This window comes from Oncorhynchus mykiss, chromosome 26 (genome assembly GCF_057628025.1).
Source record: "Oncorhynchus mykiss isolate SJ-2025 chromosome 26, ASM5762802v1, whole genome shotgun sequence".
Lineage (NCBI taxonomy): Eukaryota > Metazoa > Chordata > Actinopteri > Salmoniformes > Salmonidae > Oncorhynchus > Oncorhynchus mykiss.
In genome coordinates, this window is record NC_143047.1 from 41916204 (window position 1) to 41940000 (window position 23797).

The 23797-nt window shown below is 45.9% G+C and overlaps 1 protein-coding gene and 1 long non-coding RNA gene across 2 annotated transcripts in view; one reads left to right on the top strand and one right to left on the bottom strand.

Moving 5' to 3' along the window:
* trpm5 (transient receptor potential cation channel, subfamily M, member 5) overlaps positions 1-23797 on the bottom strand; it is a 54655-nt gene that overhangs the window by 10183 nt on the left and 20675 nt on the right. The window contains exons 18-22 of the mRNA XM_090223086.1: positions 19813-19931; positions 8355-8487; positions 7800-7974; positions 5578-5746; positions 3944-4122 (exon numbers count right to left, since the gene is read on the bottom strand). Coding sequence (XP_090079212.1) covers positions 3944-4122; positions 5578-5746; positions 7800-7974; positions 8355-8487; positions 19813-19931 — 775 coding nt within the window. The remainder of the gene's footprint in view (positions 1-3943; positions 4123-5577; positions 5747-7799; positions 7975-8354; positions 8488-19812; positions 19932-23797) is intronic.
* LOC149971480 (uncharacterized) lies at positions 16621-18466 on the top strand. Its single transcript, XR_016492397.1, has 2 exons — positions 16621-17182; positions 17919-18466. It is a non-coding gene; the product is annotated as an uncharacterized LOC149971480 (long non-coding RNA).

The window sequence follows — 23797 nt, forward strand, 5'->3', positions numbered from 1 at the left end:
CAACACCACTCTGTTAGTATCTATATACGAGCACCAACACCACTCTGTTAGTATCTATATACTAGCCCCAACACCACTCTGTTAGTATCTATACTAGCCCCAACACCACTCAGTTAGTATCTATATACTAGCACCAACACCACTCTGTTAGTATCTATATACTAGCCCCAACACCACTCTGTTAGTATCTATATACTAGCACCAACACCACTCTGTTAGTATCTATATACTAGCACCAACACCACTCTGTTATTATCTATGTACTAGCACCAACACCACCCTGTTAGTATCTATATACTAGCACCAACACCACTATGTTAGTATCTATATACTGTACTAGCACTAACACCACTCTGTTATTATCTATGTACTAGCACCAACACCACTCAGTTAGTATCTATATACTAGCACCAACACCACTCTGTTAGTATCTATATACGAGCACCAACACCACTCTGTTAGTATCTATATACTAGCCCCAACACCACTCTGTTAGTATCTATATACTAGCACCAACACCACTCTGTTAGTATCTATATACGAGCACCAACACCACTCTGTTAGTATCTATATACTAGCACCAACACCACTCTGTTAGTATCTATATACTAGCACCAACACCACTCTGTTAGTATCTATATACGAGCACCAACACCACTCTGTTAGTATCTATATACTACCACCAACACCACTCTGTTAGTATCTATATACTAGCACCAACACCACTCTGTTAGTATCTATATACTAGCACCAACACCACTCTGTTAGTATCTATATACTAGCACCAACACCACTCTGTTAGTATCTATATACTAGCACCAACACCACTCTGTTAGTATCTATAGACTAGCACCAACACCACTCTGTTAGTATCTATATACTAGCACCAACACCACTCTGTTAGTATCTATATACTACCACCAACACCACTCTGTTAGTATCTATATACTAGCCCCAGCACCACTCTGTTAGTATCTATATACTAGCACCAACACCACTCTGTTAGTATCTACGGACTAGCACCAACACCACTATGTTAGTATCTATATACTAGCACCAACACCACTCTGTTAGTATCTATATACTAGCACCAACACCACTCTGTTAGTATCTATATACGAGCACCAACACCACTCTGTTAGTATCTATATACTAGCACCAACACCACTCTGTTAGTATCTATATACTAGCACCAACACCACTCTGTTAGTATCTATATACGAGCACCAACACCACTCTGTTAGTATCTATATACTAACACCAACACCACTATGTTAGTATCTATATACTAGCACCAACACCACTCTGTTAGTATCTATATACGAGCACCAACACCACTCTGTTAGTATCTATATACTAGCACCAACACCACTCTGTTAGTATCTATATACTAGCACCAACACTACTCTGTTAGTATCTATATACGAGCACCAACACCACTCTGTTAGTATCTATATACTAGCCCCAACACCACTCTGTTAGTATCTATATACGAGCACCAACACCACTCTGTTAGTATCTATATACTAGCACCAACACCACTCTGTTAGTATCTATATACGAGCACCAACACCACTCTGTTAGTATCTATATACGAGCACCAACACCACTCTGTTAGTATCTATATACTAGCACCAACACCACTCTGTTAGTAATTATATACTAGCCCCAACACCACTCTGTTAGTATCTATATACTAGCACCAACACCACTCTGTTAGTATCTATATACTAGCACCAACACCACTCTGTTAGTATCTATATACTAGCACCAACACCACTCTGTTAGAATCTTTATACTAGCACCAACACCACTCTGTTAGTATCTATATACTAGCACCAACACCACTCTGTTATTATCTATGTACTTGCACCAACACCACTCTGTTAGTATCTATGTACTAGCACCAACACCACTCTGTAATTATCTATGTACTAGCCCCAACACCACTCAGTTAGTATCTATATACTAGCACCAACACCACTCTGTTAGTATCTATATACGAGCACCAACACCACTCTGTTAGTATCTATATACTAGCCCCAACACCACTCTGTTAGTATCTATACTAGCCCCAACACCACTCAGTTAGTATCTATATACTAGCACCAACACCACTCTGTTAGTATCTATATACTAGCCCCAACACCACTCTGTTAGTATCTATATACTAGCACCAACACCACTCTGTTAGTATCTATATACTAGCACCAACACCACTCTGTTATTATCTATGTACTAGCACCAACACCACCCTGTTAGTATCTATATACTAGCACCAACACCACTATGTTAGTATCTATATACTGTACTAGCACTAACACCACTCTGTTATTATCTATGTACTAGCACCAACACCACTCAGTTAGTATCTATATACTAGCACCAACACCACTCTGTTAGTATCTATATACGAGCACCAACACCACTCTGTTAGTATCTATATACTAGCCCCAACACCACTCTGTTAGTATCTATATACTAGCACCAACACCACTCTGTTAGTATCTATATACGAGCACCAACACCACTCTGTTAGTATCTATATACTAGCACCAACACCACTCTGTTAGTATCTATATACTAGCACCAACACCACTCTGTTAGTATCTATATACTAGCACCAACACCACTCTGTTAGTATCTATATACTAGCACCAACACCACTCTGTTAGTATCTATATACTAGCACCAACACCACTCTGTTAGTATCTATATACTAGCACCAACACCACTCTGTTAGTATCTATATACGAGCACCAACACCACTCTGTTAGTATCTATATACTACCACCAACACCACTCTGTTAGTATCTATATACTAGCACCAACACCACTCTGTTAGTATCTATATACTAGCACCAACACCACTCTGTTAGTATCTATATACTAGCACCAACACCACTCTGTTAGTATCTATATACTAGCACCAACACCACTCTGTTAGTATCTATATACTAGCACCAACACCACTCTGTAATTATCTATGTACTAGCCCCAACACCACTCTGTTAGTATCTATATACTAGCACCAACACCACTCTGTTAGTATCTATATACTAGCACCAACACCACTCTGTTAGTATCTATATACTAGCACCAACACCACTCTGTTAGTATCTATATACTAGCACCAACACCACTCTGTTAGTATCTATATACTAGCACCAACACCACTCTGTAAGTATCTATATACTAGCCCCAACACCACTCTGTTAGTATCTATACTAGCCCCAACACCACTCTGTTAGTATCTATATACTAGCACCAACACCACTCTGTTAGTATCTATATACTAGCACCAACACCACTCTGTTAGTATCTATATACTAGCACCAACACCACTCTGTTAGTATCTATATACTAGCACCAACACCACTCTGTTAGTATCTATATACTGTACTAGCACTAACACCACTCTGTTATTATCTATGTACTAGCACCAACACCACTCTGTTAGTATCTATATACTAGCACCAACACCACTCTGTTAGTATCTATATACTAGCACCAACACCACTCAGTTAGTATCTATATACTAACACCAACACCACTCTGTTAGTATCTATATACTAGCACCAACACCACTCTGTTAGTATCTATATACTAGCACCAACACCACTGTTAGTGTCTATATACTAGCACCAACACCACTCTGTTAGTATCTATATACTAGCACCAACACCACTCTGTTAGTATCTATATACTAGCACCAACACCACGGTGTAAGGACCTATACTGTCCATGTGTGTTGTTTCATATTAAACTGAATTGCATTGTGAATGTTCATACTACGATGTGCAGTAGGACTGCTGCAACCGACAACGTATACAAACACATGTACTGTGTATGAATGTGTGAATGCGTGTGTGTAATTATGTACCTACATAACTATACATGTCCGTATGTGTGCGATGTAAAATACGTATGTTTCTGGCCTTACCTAGTTGCTCCAGTTTGGGCTCAGGACTCTTGACCAGGCTGAGGAGGAGCTGGGAACAGTGGCTGATGATGATGAAGGGCGGGGCCAAGGCTGGCCGGCTGTGGTACTCCACGATCAGGTTGTACCTCTGGAACTTCCAGAAGATGTCTGTGTTGCCCTGCACCACCTGGAATGTGTAGCTGTAGGCACGCAGGTGGAGGAAAGGTCACAGCGAGAACACACTGCATGAGTGTTAGGAGAATTATGTTCTCCAGGTACATCACCCAATGTAATTATATTACTCAGTCTGTAAACCAGAATGTGTAAGATCCTGGTCGAATGAAACAGACGGAGCCCAGCTAAAATAGTAAAAAAGGTTTATTCACGGAACGTTCTGAAATCAAGAATACAAAACAATTAATTTTATACTGACTTCTCACACCCACACATTCACACAACCATACGCACACACATACACACACACATGTCCTGCTACGCGCACACTGTCTGTCTCACTTCCCAGCCGACAGAGATAGTGACCCTGTCCTGCTACACACACAGTCTGTCTCACTACCCAGCCGACAGAGATAGTGACCCTGTCCTGCTACACACACTGTCTGTCTCACTACCCAGCCGACAGAGATAGTGACCCTGTCCTGCTACACACACTGTCTGTCTCACTACCCAGCCGACAGAGATAGTGACCCTGTCCTGCTACACACACTGTCTGTCTCACTACCCAGCCGACAGAGATAGTGACCCTGTCCTGCTACACACACTGTCTGTCTCACTACCCAGCCGACAGAGATAGTGACCCTGTCCTGCTACACACACTGTCTGTCTCACTACCCAGCCGACAGAGATAGTGACCTTGTCCGTGAGACGTAATCCCCGTTCTCTCCCAAATCTCTAGTCAGGTCGGCACCAAGCTCAGACAGTCTGTGTTTAAAATACCATAAAGACATATTGTTTCACCCTAATTCTGACTAGAACTACACATTTATTGATTCTGATTTTATACATTCTAATCAATTCCATACAATCATATGTTTCAGGGCGGAATATTCTAATCATTCAATTAACAGACACGTCTCACCTATCAATGAGATACATGTGAGTAAGTATTGATCTTTTTTCTGTAGTAATCTAAAAGGTAGAGAGACAGTTGAATTGTGTATGTCTGTGAAATATACAACCTTAATCGTTATTATTATTAATAATAATCCTATCAGATGGTTGTGTGAGACAGTCACAGTTCAGGCCAGACTCTTCCTGTCAGCCATTAAAAGCTCTGCATTGCTTGCTGTTTGGGGTTTAAGGCAGGGTTTCTGTACAGCACGTTGCGATATCAGCTGATGTATGAAGGGCTATATAAATACATTTGATTTGATTTGTTGTTGCAGCACATGATCATTGAATTGGGACATGTTTTTGGAGTCTCCCTCATCAGAGTAAACTATTCTTTCCTGGGTGATGACTGTGGGCTGAGTAACACGTGTGTGTGTTAAGTCTGACCTTGTACATATTTGCCATTTAGCAGATGTTTTCATTTTACATACGGGTGGTTTCCCGAGAATTGAACCCACTGTCCTGTAGTCGTCAAGCCCCATGTTCTACCAACTGAGCTGCAGAGTAGCGTGTGCGTTGAGTCTGACCTGAACATGGCGATGAGGAGGTTGAGCAGCAGAACGTTGGTAACCAGTAAGAAGATGACCAGCAGTAGGATGACCAGCCAGTTGGCGTAGATGTTGGGACAAGGGGGCAGAGTTCCCATGATGATCTCCTCTATCACCGTGGTACAGTTGGTCTCGGGCATCCGTGCCACTGGGAAGATTACATTAGATAGTTCTTCACTATCGGTTGTTCACAGATATTTGCCTTTAAGAACAAGAAAATGCACTGCGTAACACAGACGCAGGTCGCCCGCTGAGGTCGCCCGCTGAGGTCGCCCGCTGAGGTCGCCCGCAGGTCGCCCGCTGAGGTCGCCCGCTGAGGTCGCCCGCTGAGCAGTGCCCCAGCAGTGTGGTCAAGCATGCTGAAATACTTTGTTTACAACAAGGCTCTTATATTCACTAACAATTCAAGATGTATAATGAATGACAACAAGATGTACCACTGAACGAAACTGAACTACTCGTAAACTACATGTAAACTGAACAACATGAAAACTACATGACAACGGAACCACATGTAAACATGTAAATGGAACCACATGTAAACATGTAAATGGAACCACATGTAAACATGTAAATGGAACCACATGTAAACATGTAAATGGAACCACATGTAAACATGTAAACGGAACCACATGTAAACATGTAAATGGAACCACATGTAAACATGTAAATGGAACCACATGTAAACATGTAAACGGAACCACATGTAAACATGTAAATGTAACCACATGTAAACATGTAAACGGAACCACATGTAAACATGTAAACGGAACCACATGTAAACATGTAAATGGAACCACATGTAAACATGTAAATGGAACCACATGTAAACATGTAAATGGAACCACATGTAAATGACATGAAAACAGATCTTCATGTAAACTACATATAAACATAAGTACATGTAAACTACATTTAAATTAAACGTAAAGTGTGAACCACATGTAAACTGACTAAATGTAAACTACATGTAAACTAAGTGTAAACTACATGTAAACTGGCTATGTGTGAACCACATGTAAACTGACTAAATGTAAACTACATGTAAACTAAGTGTAAACTACATGTAAACTGGCTAAGTGTAAACTACATGTAAACTGGCTATGTGTGAACCACATGTAAACTGACTAAATGTAAACTACATGTAAACTAAGTGTAAACTACATGTAAACTGGCTATGTGTGAACCACATGTAAACTGACTAAATGTAAACTACATGTAAACTAAGTGTAAACTACATGTAAACTGGCTAAGTGTAAACTACATGTAAACTGGCTATGTGTGAACCACATGTAAACTGACTAAATGTAAACTACATGTAAACTAAGTGTAAACTACATGTAAACTGGCTATGTGTGAACCACATGTAAACTGACTAAATGTAAACTACATGTAAACTAAGTGTAAACTACATGTAAACTGGCTAAGTGTAAACTACATGTAAACTGGCTATCTGTGAACCACATGTAAACTGACTAAATGTAAACTACATGTAAACTAAGTGTAAACTACATGTAAACTGGCTAAGTGTAAACTACATGTAAACTGGCTATGTGTGAACCACATGTAAACTGACTAAATGTAAACTACATGTAAACTAAGTGTAAACTACATGTAAACTGACTAAATGTAAACAACATGTAAACTGGCTATGTGTGAACCACATGTAAACTGACTAAATGTAAACTACATGTAAACTGACTAAATGTAAACAACATGTAAACTGAAGTACATGTAAACTAAGTGTAAACTACATGTAAACTGACTAAATGTAAACAACATGTAAACTACATGTAAACTACATGTAAACGGAACTACATGTAAACTATATGTGCACCAGTGGAGGCTGCTGAGGGGAGGATGGATCATGATAATGGCTGGAATGGAGAATATGGATCCATATAAACCATGTGTTTGATGGATGTGATACCATTCCACTCCGTTCCAGACATGACCCTGAGCTCGTCCTCCCTAATTAAGGTGCTACCAACCTCCTGTGATGTACATGTAAACTGAACAACATGTGAACTACATGTAAACTGACCTACATGTAAACTACATGTAAACTGACCTACATGTGAACTACATGTAAACTGACCTACATGTGAACTACATGTAAACTGACCTACATGTGAACTACATGTACATGACTATAACAGAGCAGAGGCATTGCTAGAAAAACAGAAAACATTCTATCTCACCGTCAATCTCCTCCAATGGGATCTGGCCAAAGATGTGCAGGTAGGGTCGATACAGGACCCTGCGAAACACCCAGTCTAGGCGCGGGTCGTTGGGGTGGAGAAGGGCCTGAGTAGCCACGCCGTACGCTATGAGCCACACACTCAGGAAGAACAGGAAGAAGAACACATCCTTCATCTGTCAGGAAGAACAGAGTACAAACATGACCTATAATCCCCCTCTGACATACACTAGCAATGTACCAGGTTATAAAGTTACAACCACAATTCCATTTATACACAACAGGGTCGGGGTCAATTACAGGCAATTCAGGAAGTACACTGGAATTACAAATACAATGAAAAATAATAATTATCAATGACAAATGTTTGTTTAAAAAAAAGTTTTGGTTTACTTTCTGAATTGACTGGAATGGAAATGGAACTGACCTCAACCCTGATACACGAATACATCAAAGTTTTCAAAATGTGTTTTAGTGGGGCTACGTTGTATTTCTGGGTCATAAACCTGGTACATTTGTCACACATGTTTGTCTTTTAAACAGTTCTCTACATTACCATCCTCTCCACAATGATGATCTTGGGCCCCAGCTGCTTGTGGATGGCGAAGATGTGGATGAGACGCAGTGTGAACACCATGAAGTCCAGCGCCAGAACTGTTCGCCCCGCCTCATACGTGTCTTTCATCATCCTGTCAGAATTACATCCTATATTAGACCTGTATTCAACTATGGCCCTTAAATTCAAATCTGGACCTCGAAGCCAGTTCCACAGATTTTTGTTAAAATTCTCCTCCCCCTAATCAGGAACTGATTAAGACCTGAGACACCAGGTGGATACAATGATTTATCAGGTAGAAGACCAAAGCAGCAGTAGTCCCTGGACCTCGTAGGGTCAGATTTGAATACCCCAGCTGTACGGAGTTAATGTCACTACCAATGTCACTTCACACAGTAAATGTACTGAAAATCAGCAGTTCTCTTTCTATCACTAGATATCACACCACAACTATTGCCTACCTACTGTAGCCTGTCAAAATGAATGTATTGTTAGAAATCATCACTTTTTAAAAGTCAAATCCTCCTCCTGCAGGGTTATTTTACTCTTGCGACGAAACCGGTCAAATTAAGATCCTACACCTGTATATTTGTATTTTATAAATGTATTTAACCAGGAAAAGCCCATTGAGACCCAGAGCCTCTTTCTCAAGGGAGACCTGGCCAAGAAGGCAGCAACGATCAATACATTACATCATTTAAACATACAACAATACAACAACATGATCCAGCCTAAAACAAAAACATTTACACTCCTCCGTAAGACTCCCATCAATATTTTAAATTCATTCAGGGTCACTAACATATCCAGATGAAGCAGGGATTGTAGATTATTCCATTCAGTGACACTAACATATCCAGATGAAGCATGGATTGTAGACTATTCCATTCAGTGGCACTAACATATCCAGATGAAGCATGGATTGTAGACTATTCCATTCAGTGGCACTAACATATCCAGATGAAGCAGGGATTGTAGATTATTCCATTCAGTGGCACTAACATATCCAGATGAAGCATGAATTGTAGACTATTCCATTCAGTGGCACTAACATATCCAGATGAAGCAGGGATTGTAGACTATTCCATTCAGTGGCACTAACATATCCAGATGAAGCAGGGATTGTAGACTATTCCATTCAGTGGCACTAACATATCCAGATGAAGCATGAATTGTAGACTATTCCATTCAGTGGCACTAACATATCCAGATGAAGCATGGATTGTAGACTATTCCTGTCATGTATTGTCATGTTGTGTCCTGTTCCTGTTCTTACTCTTCACCCTGTCTCCCTCTGCTGGTCGTATTAGGTTACCTTTTCTTCCCCTCTTTCCCCCAGCTGTTCCTTGTCTCCTCTAACTACCTCGTTCACCCCTTTTCCCACCTGTTCCCTTTTTCCCTCTGATTAGGTCTCTATATCTCTCTCTGTTCCTGTTCCTGTCTTTGTCGGATTCTCGTTTGTGTTCTCATGCCTGAACTTGACTATCGTCGTGTTTGCTGCAACCTTGTCCTGTCCTGTCGGAATCTGCCTGTCCATCTGAGCCTACGTGTGTTTCGTCATTAAAGAAACTCAGTTTTGTTAATTCGCTTTTGGGTCCTCATTCACGCGTCATAACAGAAGAATCCGACCAAGAATGGACCCAGCGACTTCGGATCCTCTCCACTCTGCCGTCGAGATCCAGGGAGCGATGCTAGGCAGACACGAGCAGGAATTGTCTGCTGCTCGACATGCCGTTGAGACCCTGTCCGCCCAAGTCTCCAACCTCACAGAACAGGTTCACCATCTCCGCCTCGGTCCACCGGCCACTTCCAGGGCTTTCGAATCTCCGGAGCCCAGAATCAATAACCCGCCGTGTTACTCTGGGGAGCCCACTGAATGCCGCTCGTTCCTCACCCAGTGTGATATTGTGTTTTCTCTCCAGCCCAACACTTACTCCAGGAGCACAGCTCGTATCGCCTACGTCATATCTCTCCTTACTGGACGGGCTCGTGAGTGGGGCACGGCAATCTGGGAGGCAAGGGCTGAGTGTACTAACCAGTATCAGGACTTTAAGGAGGAGATGATACGGGTTTTTGATCGTTCTGTTTTTGGGGAGGAAGCTTCCAGGGTCCTGTCTTCCCTATGTCAAGGTAATCGATCCATAACAGACTACTCTATTGAGTTTCGCACTCTTGCTGCCTCCAGTGACTGGAACGAGCCGGCTTTGCTCGCTCGCTTTCTGGAGGGTCTCCGCGCGGAGGTGAAGGATGAGATTCTCTCCCGGGAGGTTCCTTCCAGCGTGGATTCCTTGATTGAACTCGCTATTCGCATAGAGCGACGGCTTGATCTTCGTCACCGAGCTCGTGGAAAGGAGCTCACGTTCTCCGTTGCCCCCCTCTCCGCATCACTACCATCTTCCTCTGCCGGGTCGGGTGCTGAGCCTATGCAGCTGGGAGGTATCCGCATCTCGACTAAGGAGAGGGAACGGAGAATCACCAACCGCCTCTGTCTCTATTGCGGTTCCGCTGGTCATTTTGTCACTTCATGTCCAGTAAAAGCCAGAGCTCATCAGTAAGCGGAGGGCTACTGGTGAGCGCTACTACTCCTGTCTCTCCTTCAAGATCCTGCACTACCTTGTCGGTCCATCTACGCTGGACCGGTTCGTCAGCTTCCTGCAGTGCCTTAATAGACTCTGGGGCGGAGGGCTGTTTTATGGACGAGACCTGGGCTCGGGAACATGACATTCCTCTCAGACAGTTAAGGGAGCCCACGGCCTTGTTCGCTTTGGATGGTAGTCCTCTCCCCAGGATTCAGCGTGAGACGCTACCTTTAACCCTCACTGTCTCTGGTAATCATAGCGAAACCATTTCTTTTTAAATTTTTCGTTCACCTTTTACACCTGTTGTTTTGGGCCATCCCTGGCTAGTTTGTCATAATCCTTCTATTAATTGGTCTAGTAATTCTATCCTCTCCTGGAACGTCTCTTGTCATGTGAAATGTTTAATGTCTGCTATCCCTCCTGTTTCCTCTGTCTCTTCTTCACAGGAGGAGCCTGGCGATTTGACAGGGGTGCCGGAGGAATATCACGATCTGCGCACGGTGTTCAGTCGGTCCAGGGCCACCTCTCTTCCTCCACACCGGTCGTATGATTGTAGTATTGATCTCCTTCCGGGAACCACTCCCCCCCGGGGTAGACTATACTCTCTGTCGGCTCCCGAACGTAAGGCTCTCGAAGATTATTTGTCTGTCGCTCTTGACGCCGGTACCATAGTCCCCTCCTCCTCTCCCGCCGGAGCGGGGTTTTTTTTTTGTCAAGAAGAAGGACGGGTCTCTGCGCCCCTGCATAGATTATCGAGGGCTGAACGACATAACAGTGAAGAATCGTTATCCGCTTCCTCTTATGTCTTCAGCCTTCGAGATCCTGCAGGGAGCCAGGTTTTTCACTAAGTTGGACCTTCGTAACGCTTACCATCTCGTGCGCATCAGGGAGGGGGACGAGTGGAAGACGGCGTTTAACACTCCGTTAGGGCACTTTGAATACCGGGTTCTTCCTTTCGGCCTCGCTAACGCTCCAGCTGTTTTTCAGGCATTAGTCAATGATGTCCTGAGAGACATGCTGAACATCTTTGTCTTCGTTTACCTTGACGATATCCTGATTTTTTCACCGTCACTCCAGATTCATGTTCAGCACGTTCGACGTGTCCTCCAGCGCCTTTTAGAGAATTGTCTTTTTGTGAAGGCTGAGAAGTGCACTTTTCATGCCCCCTCCGTCACATTTCTCGGTTCTGTTATTTCCGCTGAAGGCATTAAGATGGATCCCGCTAAGGTCCAAGCTGTCATTGATTGGCCCGTCCCTAAGTCACGCGTCGAGCTGCAGCGCTTTCTCGGCTTCGCGAACTTCTATCGTCGTTTCATCCGTAATTTCGGTCAGGAGGCAGCTCCTCTCACAGCCCTTACTTCTGTCAAGACGTGCTTTAAGTGGTCCGTTTCCGCCCAGGGAGCTTTTGATCTCCTCAAGAATCGTTTTACATCCGCACCTATCCTTGTTACACCTGACGTCTCTAGACAGTTCGTTGTCGAGGTTGACGCGTCAGAGGTGGGCGTGGGAGCCATTCTTTCTCAGCGCTCCCTCTCTGACGACAAGGTCCACCCTTGCGCGTATTTTTCTCATCGTCTGTCGCCGTCGGAACGTAACTATGATGTGGGAAACCGCGAACTGCTCGCCATCCGCTTAGCCCTAGGCGAATGGCGACAGTGGTTGGAGGGGGCGACCGTTCCTTTTGTCGTTTGGACTGACCATAGGAACCTTGAGTACATCCGTTCTGCCAAACGACTTAATGCGCGTCAGGCGCGTTGGGCGCTGTTTTTCGCTCGTTTCGAGTTCGTGATTTCTTATCGTCCGGGCTCTAAGAACACCAAGCCTGATGCTTTATCTCGTCTCTTCAGTTCTTCAGTAGCCTCCACTGACCCCGAGGGGATTCTCCCTGAGGGGCGTGTTGTCGGGTTGACTGTCTGGGGAATTGAGAGGCAGGTAAAGCAAGCACTCACTCACACTCCGTCGCCGCGCGCTTGTCCTAGGAACCTTCTTTTCGTTCCCGTTCCTACTCGTCTGGCCGTTCTTCAGTGGGCTCACTCTGCCAAGTTAGCCGGCCACCCTGGCGTTCGGGGTACGCTTGCTTCCATTCGCCAGCGTTTTTGGTGGCCCACCCGGGAGCATGACACGCGTCGTTTCGTGGCTGCTTGTTCGGTCTGCGCGCAGACTAAGTCCGGTAACTCCCCTCCTTCCGGCCGTCTCAGGCCGCTTCCCATTCCCTCTCGACCGTGGTCTCACATCGCCTTAGATTTTGTCACCGGACTGCCTTCGTCAGCGGGGAAGACTGTTATTCTTACGGTTGTCGATAGGTTCTCTAAGGCGGCTCATTTCATTCCCCTTGCTAAGCTTCCTTCTGCTAAAGAGACGGCACAAATCATCATCGAGAATGTTTTCAGGATTCATGGCCTTCCGTCAGACGTCGTTTCGGACAGAGGTCCGCAATTCACGTCTCAATTTTGGAGGGAGTTTTGCCGTTTGATTGGGGCTTCCGTCAGTCTCTCTTCCGGCTTTCACCCCCAGTCTAACGGTCAAGCAGAACGGGCCAATCAGACTATTGGTCGCATCTTACGCAGTCTTTCTTTTCGCAACCCTGCGTCTTGGTCAGAACAGCTCCCCTGGGCAGAATACGCCCACAACTCGCTTCCTTCGTCTGCGACCGGGCTATCTCCTTTTCAGAGTAGCCTCGGGTACCAGCCTCCGCTGTTCTCATCTCAGTTCGCCGAGTCCAGCGTCCCCTCCGCTCAGGCTTTTGTCCAACGTTGCGAGCGCACCTGGAAGAGGGTCAGGTCTGCACTTTGCCGTTATAGGGCGCAGACTGTGAGAGCTGCTAATAAGCGTAGAACTAAGAGTCCTAGATATTGTCGCGGTCAGAGAGTTTGGCTCTCCACTCAGAACCTTCCCCTTAAGACAGCTTCTCGCAAGTTGACCCCGCGGTTCATTGGTCCGTTCCGTATTTCTCAGATCATTAATCCTGTCGCAGTGCGACTTCTTCTTCCGCGATATCTTCGTCGCGTCCACCCGGTCTTCCATGTCTCCTGTGTTAAGCCCGTTCTTCGCGCCCCCGCTCGTCTCCCCCCCCCCCCCCCCCATCCTTGTCGAGGGCGCACCTATCTACAGGGTCCGTAAGATTTTGGACATGCGTCCTCGGGGCCGTGGTCATCAGTACCTAGTGGATTGGGAGGGGTACGGTCCTGAGGAGAGGAGTTGGGTTCCCTCTCGGGACGTGCTGGACCGTGCGCTGATCGATGATTTCCTCCGTTGCCGCCAGGTTTCCTCCTCGAGTGCGCCAGGAGGCGCTCGGTGAGTGGGGGGGTACTGTCATGTGTTGTCATGTTGTGTCCTGTTCCTGTTCTTACTCTTCACCCTGTCTCCCTCTGCTGGTCGTATTAGGTTACCTTTTCTTCCCCTCTTTCCCCCAGCTGTTCCTTGTCTCCTCTAACTACCTCGTTCACCCCTTTTCCCACCTGTTCCCTTTTTCCCTCTGATTAGGTCTCTATATCTCTCTCTGTTCCTGTTCCTGTCTTTGTCGGATTCTCGTTTGTGTTCTCATGCCTGAACCTGACTATCGTCGTGTTTGCTGCAACCTTGTCCTGTCCTGTCGGAATCTGCCTGTTCATCTAACCTTGTCCTGTCCTGTCGGAATCTGCCTGTCCATCTGAGCCTACGTGTGTTTCGTCATTAAAGAAACTCAGTTTTGTTTATTCGCTTTTGGGTCCTCATTCACGCGTCATAACAATTCCATTCAGTGGCACTAACATATCCAGATGAAGCATGGACTGTAGACTATTCCATTCAGTGGCACTAACATATCCAGATGAAGCATGGATTGTAGACTATTCCATTCAGTGGCACTAACATATCCAGATGAAGCATGGATTGTAGACTATTCCATTCAGTGGCACTAACATATCCAGATGAAGCATGGATTGTAGACTATTCCATTCAGTGGCACTAACATATCCAGATGAAGCAGGGATTGTAGATTATTCCATGTGTCTGGTGCACAAGAAGCGAAGGCAGTCTTGCCTAATACTGTGAATGTCCTGGGGACTTTAAGTAACAACCACCTAGCAGATCGGGTATGGTAACTGGTGGTGGTGAAGGAGACCAGACTACAGAGGTAAAGAGGGAGTTTACCTGCTGGTTGTGAAGGAGACCAGACTACAGAGGTAAAGAGGGAGTATACCTGCTGGTTGTGAAGGAGACCAGACTACAGAGGTAAATAGTGAGTTTACCTGCTGGTGGTGAAGGAGACCAGACTACAGAGGTAAAGAGGGAGTTTACCTGCTGGTTGTGAAGGAGACCAGACTACAGAGGTAAAGAGGGAGTTTACCTGCTGGTGGTGAAGGAGACCAGACTACAGAGGTAAAGAGGGAGTTTACCTGCTGGTGGTGAAGGAGACCAGACTACAGAGGTAAAGAGGGAGTTTACCTGCTGGGGGGTGAAGGAGACCAGACTACAGAGGTAAAGAGGGAGTTTACCTGCTGGTGGTGAAGGAGACCAGACTACAGAGGTAAAGAGGGAGTTTACCTACTGGTGGTGAAGGAGACCAGACTACAGAGGTAAAGAGGGAGTTTACCTGCTGGTGGTGAAGGAGACCAGACTACAGAGGTAAAGAGGGAGTTTACCTGCTGGTGGTGAAGGAGACCAGACTACAGAGGTAAAGAGGGAGTTTACCTGCTGGTGGGGAAGGAGACCAGACTACAGAGGTAAAGAGGGAGTTTACCTGCTGGTGGTGAAGGAGACCAGACTACAGAGGGAGTTTACCTGCTGGTGATGAAGGAGACCAGACTACAGAGGTAAAGAGGGAGTTTACCTGCTGGTGGTGAAGGAGACCAGACTACAGAGGTAAAGAGGGAGTTTACCTGCTGGTGGTGAAGGAGACCAGACTACAGAGGTAAAGAGGGAGTTTACCTGCTGGTGGTGAAGGAGACCAGACTACAGAGGGAGTTTACCTGCTGGTGATGAAGGAGACCAGACTACAGAGGTAAAGAGGGAGTTTACCTGCTGGTGGTGAAGGAGACCAGACTACAGAGGTAAAGAGGGAGTTTACCTGCTGGTGGTGAAGGAGACCAGACTACAGAGGTAAAGAGGGAGTTTACCTGCTGGTGGGGAAGGAGACCAGACTACAGAGGTAAAGAGGGAGTTTACCTGTTGGTGGTGAAGGAGACCAGACTACAGAGGTAAAGAGGGAGTTTACCTGCTGGTGGTGAAGGAGACCAGACTACAGAGGTAAAGAGGGAGTTTACCTGCTGGTGGTGAAGGAGACCAGACTACAGAGGTAAAGAGGGAGTTTACCTGCTGGTGGTGAAGGAGACCAGACTACAGAGGTAAAGAGGGAGTTTACCTGCTGGTGGTGAAGGAGACCAGACTACAGAGGTAAAGAGGGAGTTTACCTGCTGGTGGGGAAGGAGACCAGACTACAGAGGGAGTTTACCTGCTGGTGATGAAGGAGACCAGACTACAGAGGTAAAGAGGGAGTTTACCTGCTGGTGGTGAAGGAGTCCAGACTACAGAGGTAAAGAGGGAGTTTACCTGCTGGTGGTGAAGGAGACCAGACTACAGAGGTAAATAGTGAGTTTACCTGCTGGGGGGTGAAGGAGACCAGACTACAGAGGTAAAGAGGGAGTTTACCTGCTGGTGGTGAAGGAGACCAGACTACAGAGGTAAATAGTGAGTTTACCTGCTGGGGGGTGAAGGAGACCAGACTACAGAGGTAAAGAGGGAGTTTACCTGCTGGTGGTGAAGGAGACCAGACTACAGAGGTAAAGAGGGAGTTTACCTGCTGGTGGTGAAGGAGACCAGACTACAGAGGTAAAGAGGGAGTTTACCTGCTGGGGTTGAAGGAGACCAGACTACAGAGGTAAAGAGGGAGTTTACCTGCTGGTGGTGAAGGAGACCAGACTACAGAGGTAAAGAGGGAGTTTACCTGCTGGTGGTGAAGGAGACCAGACTACAGAGGTAAAGAGGGAGTTTACCTGTTGGTGGTGAAGGAGACCAGACTACAGAGGTAAAGAGGGAGTTTACCTGCTGGTGGTGAAGGAGACCAGACTACAGAGGTAAAGAGGGAGTTTACCTGCTGGGGTTGAAGGAGACCAGACTACAGAGGTAAAGAGGGAGTTTACCTGCTGGTGGTGAAGGAGACCAGACTACAGAGGTAAAGAGGGAGTTTACCTGTTGGTGGTGAAGGAGACCAGACTACAGAGGTAAAGAGGGAGTTTACCTGCTGGTGGTGAAGGAGACCAGACTACAGAGGTAAAGAGGGAGTTTACCCAAAAGGGCTTTGTAGATGAACACATACAAATGTATCTTTCTGTCAACAAGTCACCATAATCAATTACAGAGAGAAAAGTGGCCTGAACAAGCTTCTTCCTAGCCATAAGCGGGAAGCCTTAATACGAAAAGAAAAACCCAATTTCAATTTCAGCTTTGTCACAAGATTATCCACATGAACTTTAAAGGACATCTTGTCATCCAACCAAATACCTAGGTATTTGTAGGATGATACTTTTTCAACGGCTAAGCCACCAGATGGGACAATGCTAACCTTCTCTGGCAGAGTTCTAGCTCTGGTAAAGGTCATGAATCTAGTTTTGTTTGTTGTATATTCAAGACCAGTTTGAGACCATAAAGTGAGGCCTGCAGTGACTGAAAAGCAGTCTGGAGCTCTTCAACAGCCTGAACCAGAGAAGGAGCACATGAATATATAACTGTATCATCTGCATATAGATGTAACTTTGTTGGTTGCAAGAGGGGAAATGGCACTAACATATCCAGATGAAGCATGGATTGTAGACTATTCCATTCAGTGGCACTAACATATCCAGATGAAGCAGGGATTGTAGATTATTCCATGTGTCTGGTGCACAAGAAGCGAAGGCAGTCTTGCCTAATACTGTGAATGTCCTGGGGACTTTAAGTAACAACCACCTAGCAGATCGGGTATGGTAACTGGTGGTGGTGAAGGAGACCAGACTACAGAGGTAAAGAGGGAGTTTACCTGCTGGTTGTGAAGGAGACCAGACTACAGAGGTAAAGAGGGAGTTTACCTGCTGGTTGTGAAGGAGACCAGACTACAGAGGTAAATAGTGAGTTTACCTGCTGGTGGTGAAGGAGACCAGACTACAGAGGTAAAGAGGGAGTTTACCTGCTGGTGGTGAAGGAGACCAGACTACAGAGGTAAAGAGGGAGTATACCTGCTGGTGGTGAAGGAGACCAGACTACAGAGGGAGTTTACCTGCTGGTGGTGAAGGAGACCAGACTACAGAGGGAGTTTACCTGCTGGTGGTGAAGGAGACCAGACTACAGAGGTAAAGAGGGAGTTTACCTGCTGGGGGGTGAAGGAGACCAGACTACAGAGGGAGTTTACCTGCTGGTGGTGAAGGAGACCAGACTACAGAGGTAAATAGGGAGTTTACCTGCTGGTGGTGAAGGAGACCAGACTACAGAGGTAAAGAGGGAGTTTACCTGCTGGTGGTGAAGGAGACCAGACTACAGAGGGAGTTTACCTGCTGGTGGTGAAGGAGACCAGACTACAGAGGGAGTTTACCTGCTGGTGGTGAAGGAGACCAGACTACAGAGGTAAATAGGGAGTTTACCTGCTGGTGGTGAAGGAGACCAGACTACAGAGGTAAAGAGGGAGTTTACCTGCTGGTGGTGAAGGAGACCAGACTACAGAGGTAAAGAGGGAGTTTACCTGCTGGTGGTGAAGGAGACCAGACTACAGAGGTAAAGAGGGAGTTTACCTGCTGGTGGTGAAGGAGACCAGACTACAGAGGTAAATAGTGAGTTTACCTGCTGGTGGTGAAGGAGACCAGACTACAGAGGTAAAGAGGGAGTTTACCTGCTGGTGGGGAAGGAGACCAGACTACAGAGGTAAAGAGGGAGTTTACCTGCTGGTGGTGAAGGAGACCAGACTACAGAGGTAAAGAGGGAGTTTACCTGCTGGGGGGTGAAGGAGACCAGACTACAGAGGGAGTTTACCTGCTGGTGGTGAAGGAGACCAGACTACAGAGGGAGTTTACCTGCTGGTGGTGAAGGAGACCAGACTACAGAGGTAAAGAGGGAGTTTACCTGTTGGTGGTGAAGGAGACCAGACTACAGAGGTAAAGAGGGAGTTTACCTGTTGGTGGTGAAGGAGACCAGACTACAGAAGTAAAGAGGGAGTTTACCTGCTGGTGGTGAAGGAGACCAGACTACAGAGGTAAAGAGGGAGTTTACCTGCTGGTGGTGAAGGAGACCAGACTACAGAGGTAAAGAGGGAGTTTACCTGTTGGTGGTGAAGGAGACCAGACTACAGAGGTAAAGAGGGAGTTTACCTGCTGGTGGTGAAGGAGACCAGACTACAGAGGTAAAGAGGGAGTTTACCCAAAAGGGCTTTGTAGATGAACACATACAAATGTATCTTTCTGTCAACAAGTCACCATAATCAATTACAGAGAGAAAAGTGGCCTGAACAAGCTTCTTCCTAGCCATAAGCGGGAAGCCTTAATACGAAAAGAAAAACCCAATTTCAATTTAAGCTTTGTCACAAGATTATCCACATGAACTTTAAAGGACATCTTGTCATCCAACCAAATACCTAGGTATTTGTAGGATGATACTTGTTCAATGGCTAAGCCACCAGATGTGACAATGCTAACCTTCTCTGGCAGAGTTCTAGCTCTGGTAAAGGTCATGAATCTAGTTTTTTTTGTTGTATATTCAAGACCAGTTTGAGACCATAAAGTGAGGCCTGCAGTGACTGAAAAGCAGTCTGGAGCTCTTCAACAGCCTGAACCAGAGAAGGAGCACATGAATATATAACTGTATCATCTGCATATAGATGTAACTTTGTTGGTTGCAAGAGGGGAAATTGGATGCAAGAGAGGAAGGCCTCTGCTCACCTGCAGGACACACCGATAACGAAGAGTGAGATGGCCACCATGTCACACTTGTTCCAGTTGTCCTCCACGTACAGCTTGAATTTCTTCAGGATGCTCATGTCTTCGTCTGTGAAGAAACTCTGCATCACCCAGGTCAATAAAGCGTTAGTTCACTCTGTTAGAACATCACAATTAGCAGTATAATTCTAGTTGTGTATATTTTCCAGGTTATTTGAGTCATTTATGTCAAATTACCCCCCCCCCAGGCTAAAAATACATTTATCCTCAACAACAGTCCTCGAGTAATCCTCAACGCTGCACATATTCTGTCTAGCCGCACACCTGATGCAACTTATCAACAGCTGATAAGAGTACCTGAGGAACAGAGAAGCACTGAAATGGATCCCTATTCCTTAGTCCACTAAGTAATGTTTTGAATAGGGCCCTTGTCGAAAGTAGTTCAGTATGGAGGGAATAAGGTGCCATTTCAGACACAGATATTGTGCCATGGAACCTTTATTTAACTGGACAAGTCACTTGATCGAAAAAGCCTTGGTTTCATGCATGTCAACATCAGAAGCCTCCTCCCTAAGTTTGTCTTACTCACTGCTCTAGCACACTCTGCTAACCCTGATGTCCTTGCCGTGTCTGAATCCTGGCTCAGGAAGGCCACCAAAAATTCTGAGATTTCCATACCCAACTATAACATCTTCCGTCAAGATAGAACTGCCAAAGGAGGAGGAGTTGCAGTCTACTGCAGAGATAGCCTGCAAAGTAATGTCATACTTTCCAGGTCCATACCCAAACAGTTCGAACTACTAATTTTGAAAATTACTCTCTCCAGAAATAAGTCTCTCACTGTTGCCGCCTGCTACCGACCCCCCTCAGCTCCCAGCTGTGCCCTGGACACCATTTGTGAATTGATCGCCCCCCATCTAGCTTCAGAGTTTGTTCTGTTAGGTGACCTAAACTGGGATATGCTTAACACCCCAGCAGTCCTACAATCTAAGCTAGATGCCCTCAATCTCACTCAAATCATCAAGGAACCCACCAGGTACAACCCTAACTCTGTAAACAAGGGCACCCTCATTGACGTCATCCTGACCAACTGGCCCTCCAAATACACCTCCGCTGTCTTCAACCAGGATCTCAGCGATCACTGCCTCATTGCCTGTATCCGCTATGGAGCCGCAGTCAAACGACCACCCCTCATCACTGTCAAACGCTCCCTAAAACACTTCTGTGAGCAGGCCTTTCTAATCGACCTGGCCCGGGTATCCTGGAAGGACATTGACCTCATCCCGTCAGTTGAGGATGCCTGGTCTTTCTTTAAAAGTAACTTCCTCACCATTTTAGATAAGCATGCTCCGTTCAAAAAATGCAGAACTAAGAACAGATATAGCCCCTGGTTCACTCCAGACCTGACTGCCCTCGACCAGCACAAAAACATCCTGTGGCGGACTGCACTAACATCGAACAGTCCCCGCGATATGCAACTGTTCAGGGAAGTCAGGAACCAATACACACAGTCAGTCAGGAAAGCTAAAGCCAACTTCTTCAGGCAGAAGTTTGCATCCTGTAGCTCCAACTCCAAAAAGTTCTGGGACACTGTGAAGTCCATGGAGAACAAGAGCACCTCCTCCCAGCTGCCCACTGCACTGAGGCTAGGTAACACGGTCACCACCGATAAATCCATGATTATCGAAAACTTCAACAAGCATTTCTCAACGGCTGGCCATGCCTTCCGCCTGGCTACTCCAACCTCGTCCAACAGCTCCCCCCCCCCCCCGCAGCTACTCGCCCAAGCCTCTCCAGGTTCTCCTTTACCCAAATCCAGATAGCAGATGTTCTGAAAGAGCTGCAAAACCTGGACCCGTACAAATCAGCTGGGCTTGACAATCTGGACCCTCTATTCCTGAAACTATCCGCCGCCATTGTCGCAACCCCTATTACCAGCCTGTTCAACCTCTCTTTCATATCGTCTGAGATCCCCAAGGATTGGAAAGCTGCCGCAGTCATCCCCCTCTTCAAAGGGGGCGACACCCTGGACCCAAACTGTTACAGACCAATATCCATCCTGCCCTGCCTATCTAAGGTCTTCGAAAGCCAAGTCAACAAACAGATCACTGACCATCTTGAATCCCACCGTACCTTCTCCGCTGTGCAATCTGGTTTCCGAGCCGGTCACGGGTGTACCTCAGCCACGCTCAAGGTACTAAACGATATCATAACCGCCATCGATAAAAGACAGTACTGTGCAGCCGTCTTCATAGACCTTGCCAAGGCTTTCGACTCTGTCAATCACCGTATTCTTATCGGCAGACTCAGTAGCCTCGGTTTTTCGGATGACTGCCTTGCCTGGTTCACCAATTACTTTGCAGACAGAGTTCAGTGTGTCAAATCGGAGGGCATGCTGTCCGGTCCTCTGGCAGTCTCTATGGGGGTGCCACAGGGTTCAATTCTCGGGCCGACTCTTTTCTCTGTATATATCAATGATGTTTCTCATGCTGCGGGCGATTCCCTGATCCACCTCTACGCAGACGACACCATTCTATATACTTCCGGCCCGTCCTTGGACACTGTGCTATCTAACCTCCAAACGAGCTTCAATGCCATACAGCACTCCTTCCGTGGCCTCCAACTGCTCTTAAACGCTAGTAAAACCAAATGCATGCTTTTCAACCGTTCGCTGCCTGCACCCGCACGCCTGACCAGCATCACCACCCTGGATGGTTCCGACCTTGAATATGTGGACATCTATAAGTACCTAGGTGTCTGGCTAGACTCTAAACTCTCCTTCCAGACCCATATCAAACATCTCCAATCGAAAATCAAATCAAGAGTCGGCTTTCTATTCCGCAACAAAGCCTCCTTCACTCACGCCGCCAAACTTACCCTAGTAAAACTGACTATCCTACCGATCCTCGACTTCGGCGATGTCATCTACAAAATTGCTTCCAACACTCTACTCAGCAAACTGGATGCAGTTTATCACAGTGCCATCCGTTTTGTCACTAAAGCACCTTATACCACCCACCACTGCGACTTGTATGCTCTAGTCGGCTGGCCCTCGCTACATATTCGTCGCCAGACCCACTGGCTCCAGGTCATCTACAAGTCCATGCTAGGTAAAGCTCCGCCTTATCTCAGTTCACTGGTTACGATGGCAACACCCATCCGTAGCACGCGCTCCAGCAGGTGTATCTCACTGATCATCCCTAAAGCCAACACCTCATTTGGCCGCCTTTCGTTCCAGTTCTCTGCTGCCTGTGATTGGAACGAATTGCAAAAATCGCTGAAGTTGGAGACTTTTATCTCCCTCACCAACTTCAAACATCTGCTATCTGAGCAGCTAACCGATCGCTGCAGCTGTACATAGTCTATTGGTAAATAGCCCACCCATTTTCACCTACCTCATCCCCATACTGTTTTTATTTATTTATTTTTCTGCTCTTTTGCACACCAATATCTCTATCTCTACCTTTACATAACCATCTGATCATTTATCACTCCAGTGTTAATCTGCATAATTGTAATTATTTGCCTACCTTCTCATGCCTTTTGCACACAATGTATATATAGACTCCCCTTTTTTCTACTGTGTTATTGACTTGTTAATTGTTTACTCCATGTGTAACTCTGTGTTGTCTGTTCACACTGCTATGCCTTATCTTGGCCAGGTCGCAGTTGCAAATGAGAACTTGTTCTCAACTAGCCTACCTGGTTAAATAAAGGTGAAATAAATAAAATAAAAAGTTAAGAACAAATTATTATTTACAATGACGTCCTACCCCCGGCCAAACCCGGACGACGCTGGGACGATTGTGCGCCGCCCTATGGGACTGCCAATCACAGCCGGATGTGATAGAGCCTGGTTTCAAACTAGGGACTGTAGTGAAGCCTCTTGCACTGAGATGCAGTGCCTTAGACCACTGAACCAGGGTCTGTAGTGACACCTCTAGCACTGAGATGCAGTGCCTTAGACCACTGAACCAGGGTCTGTAGT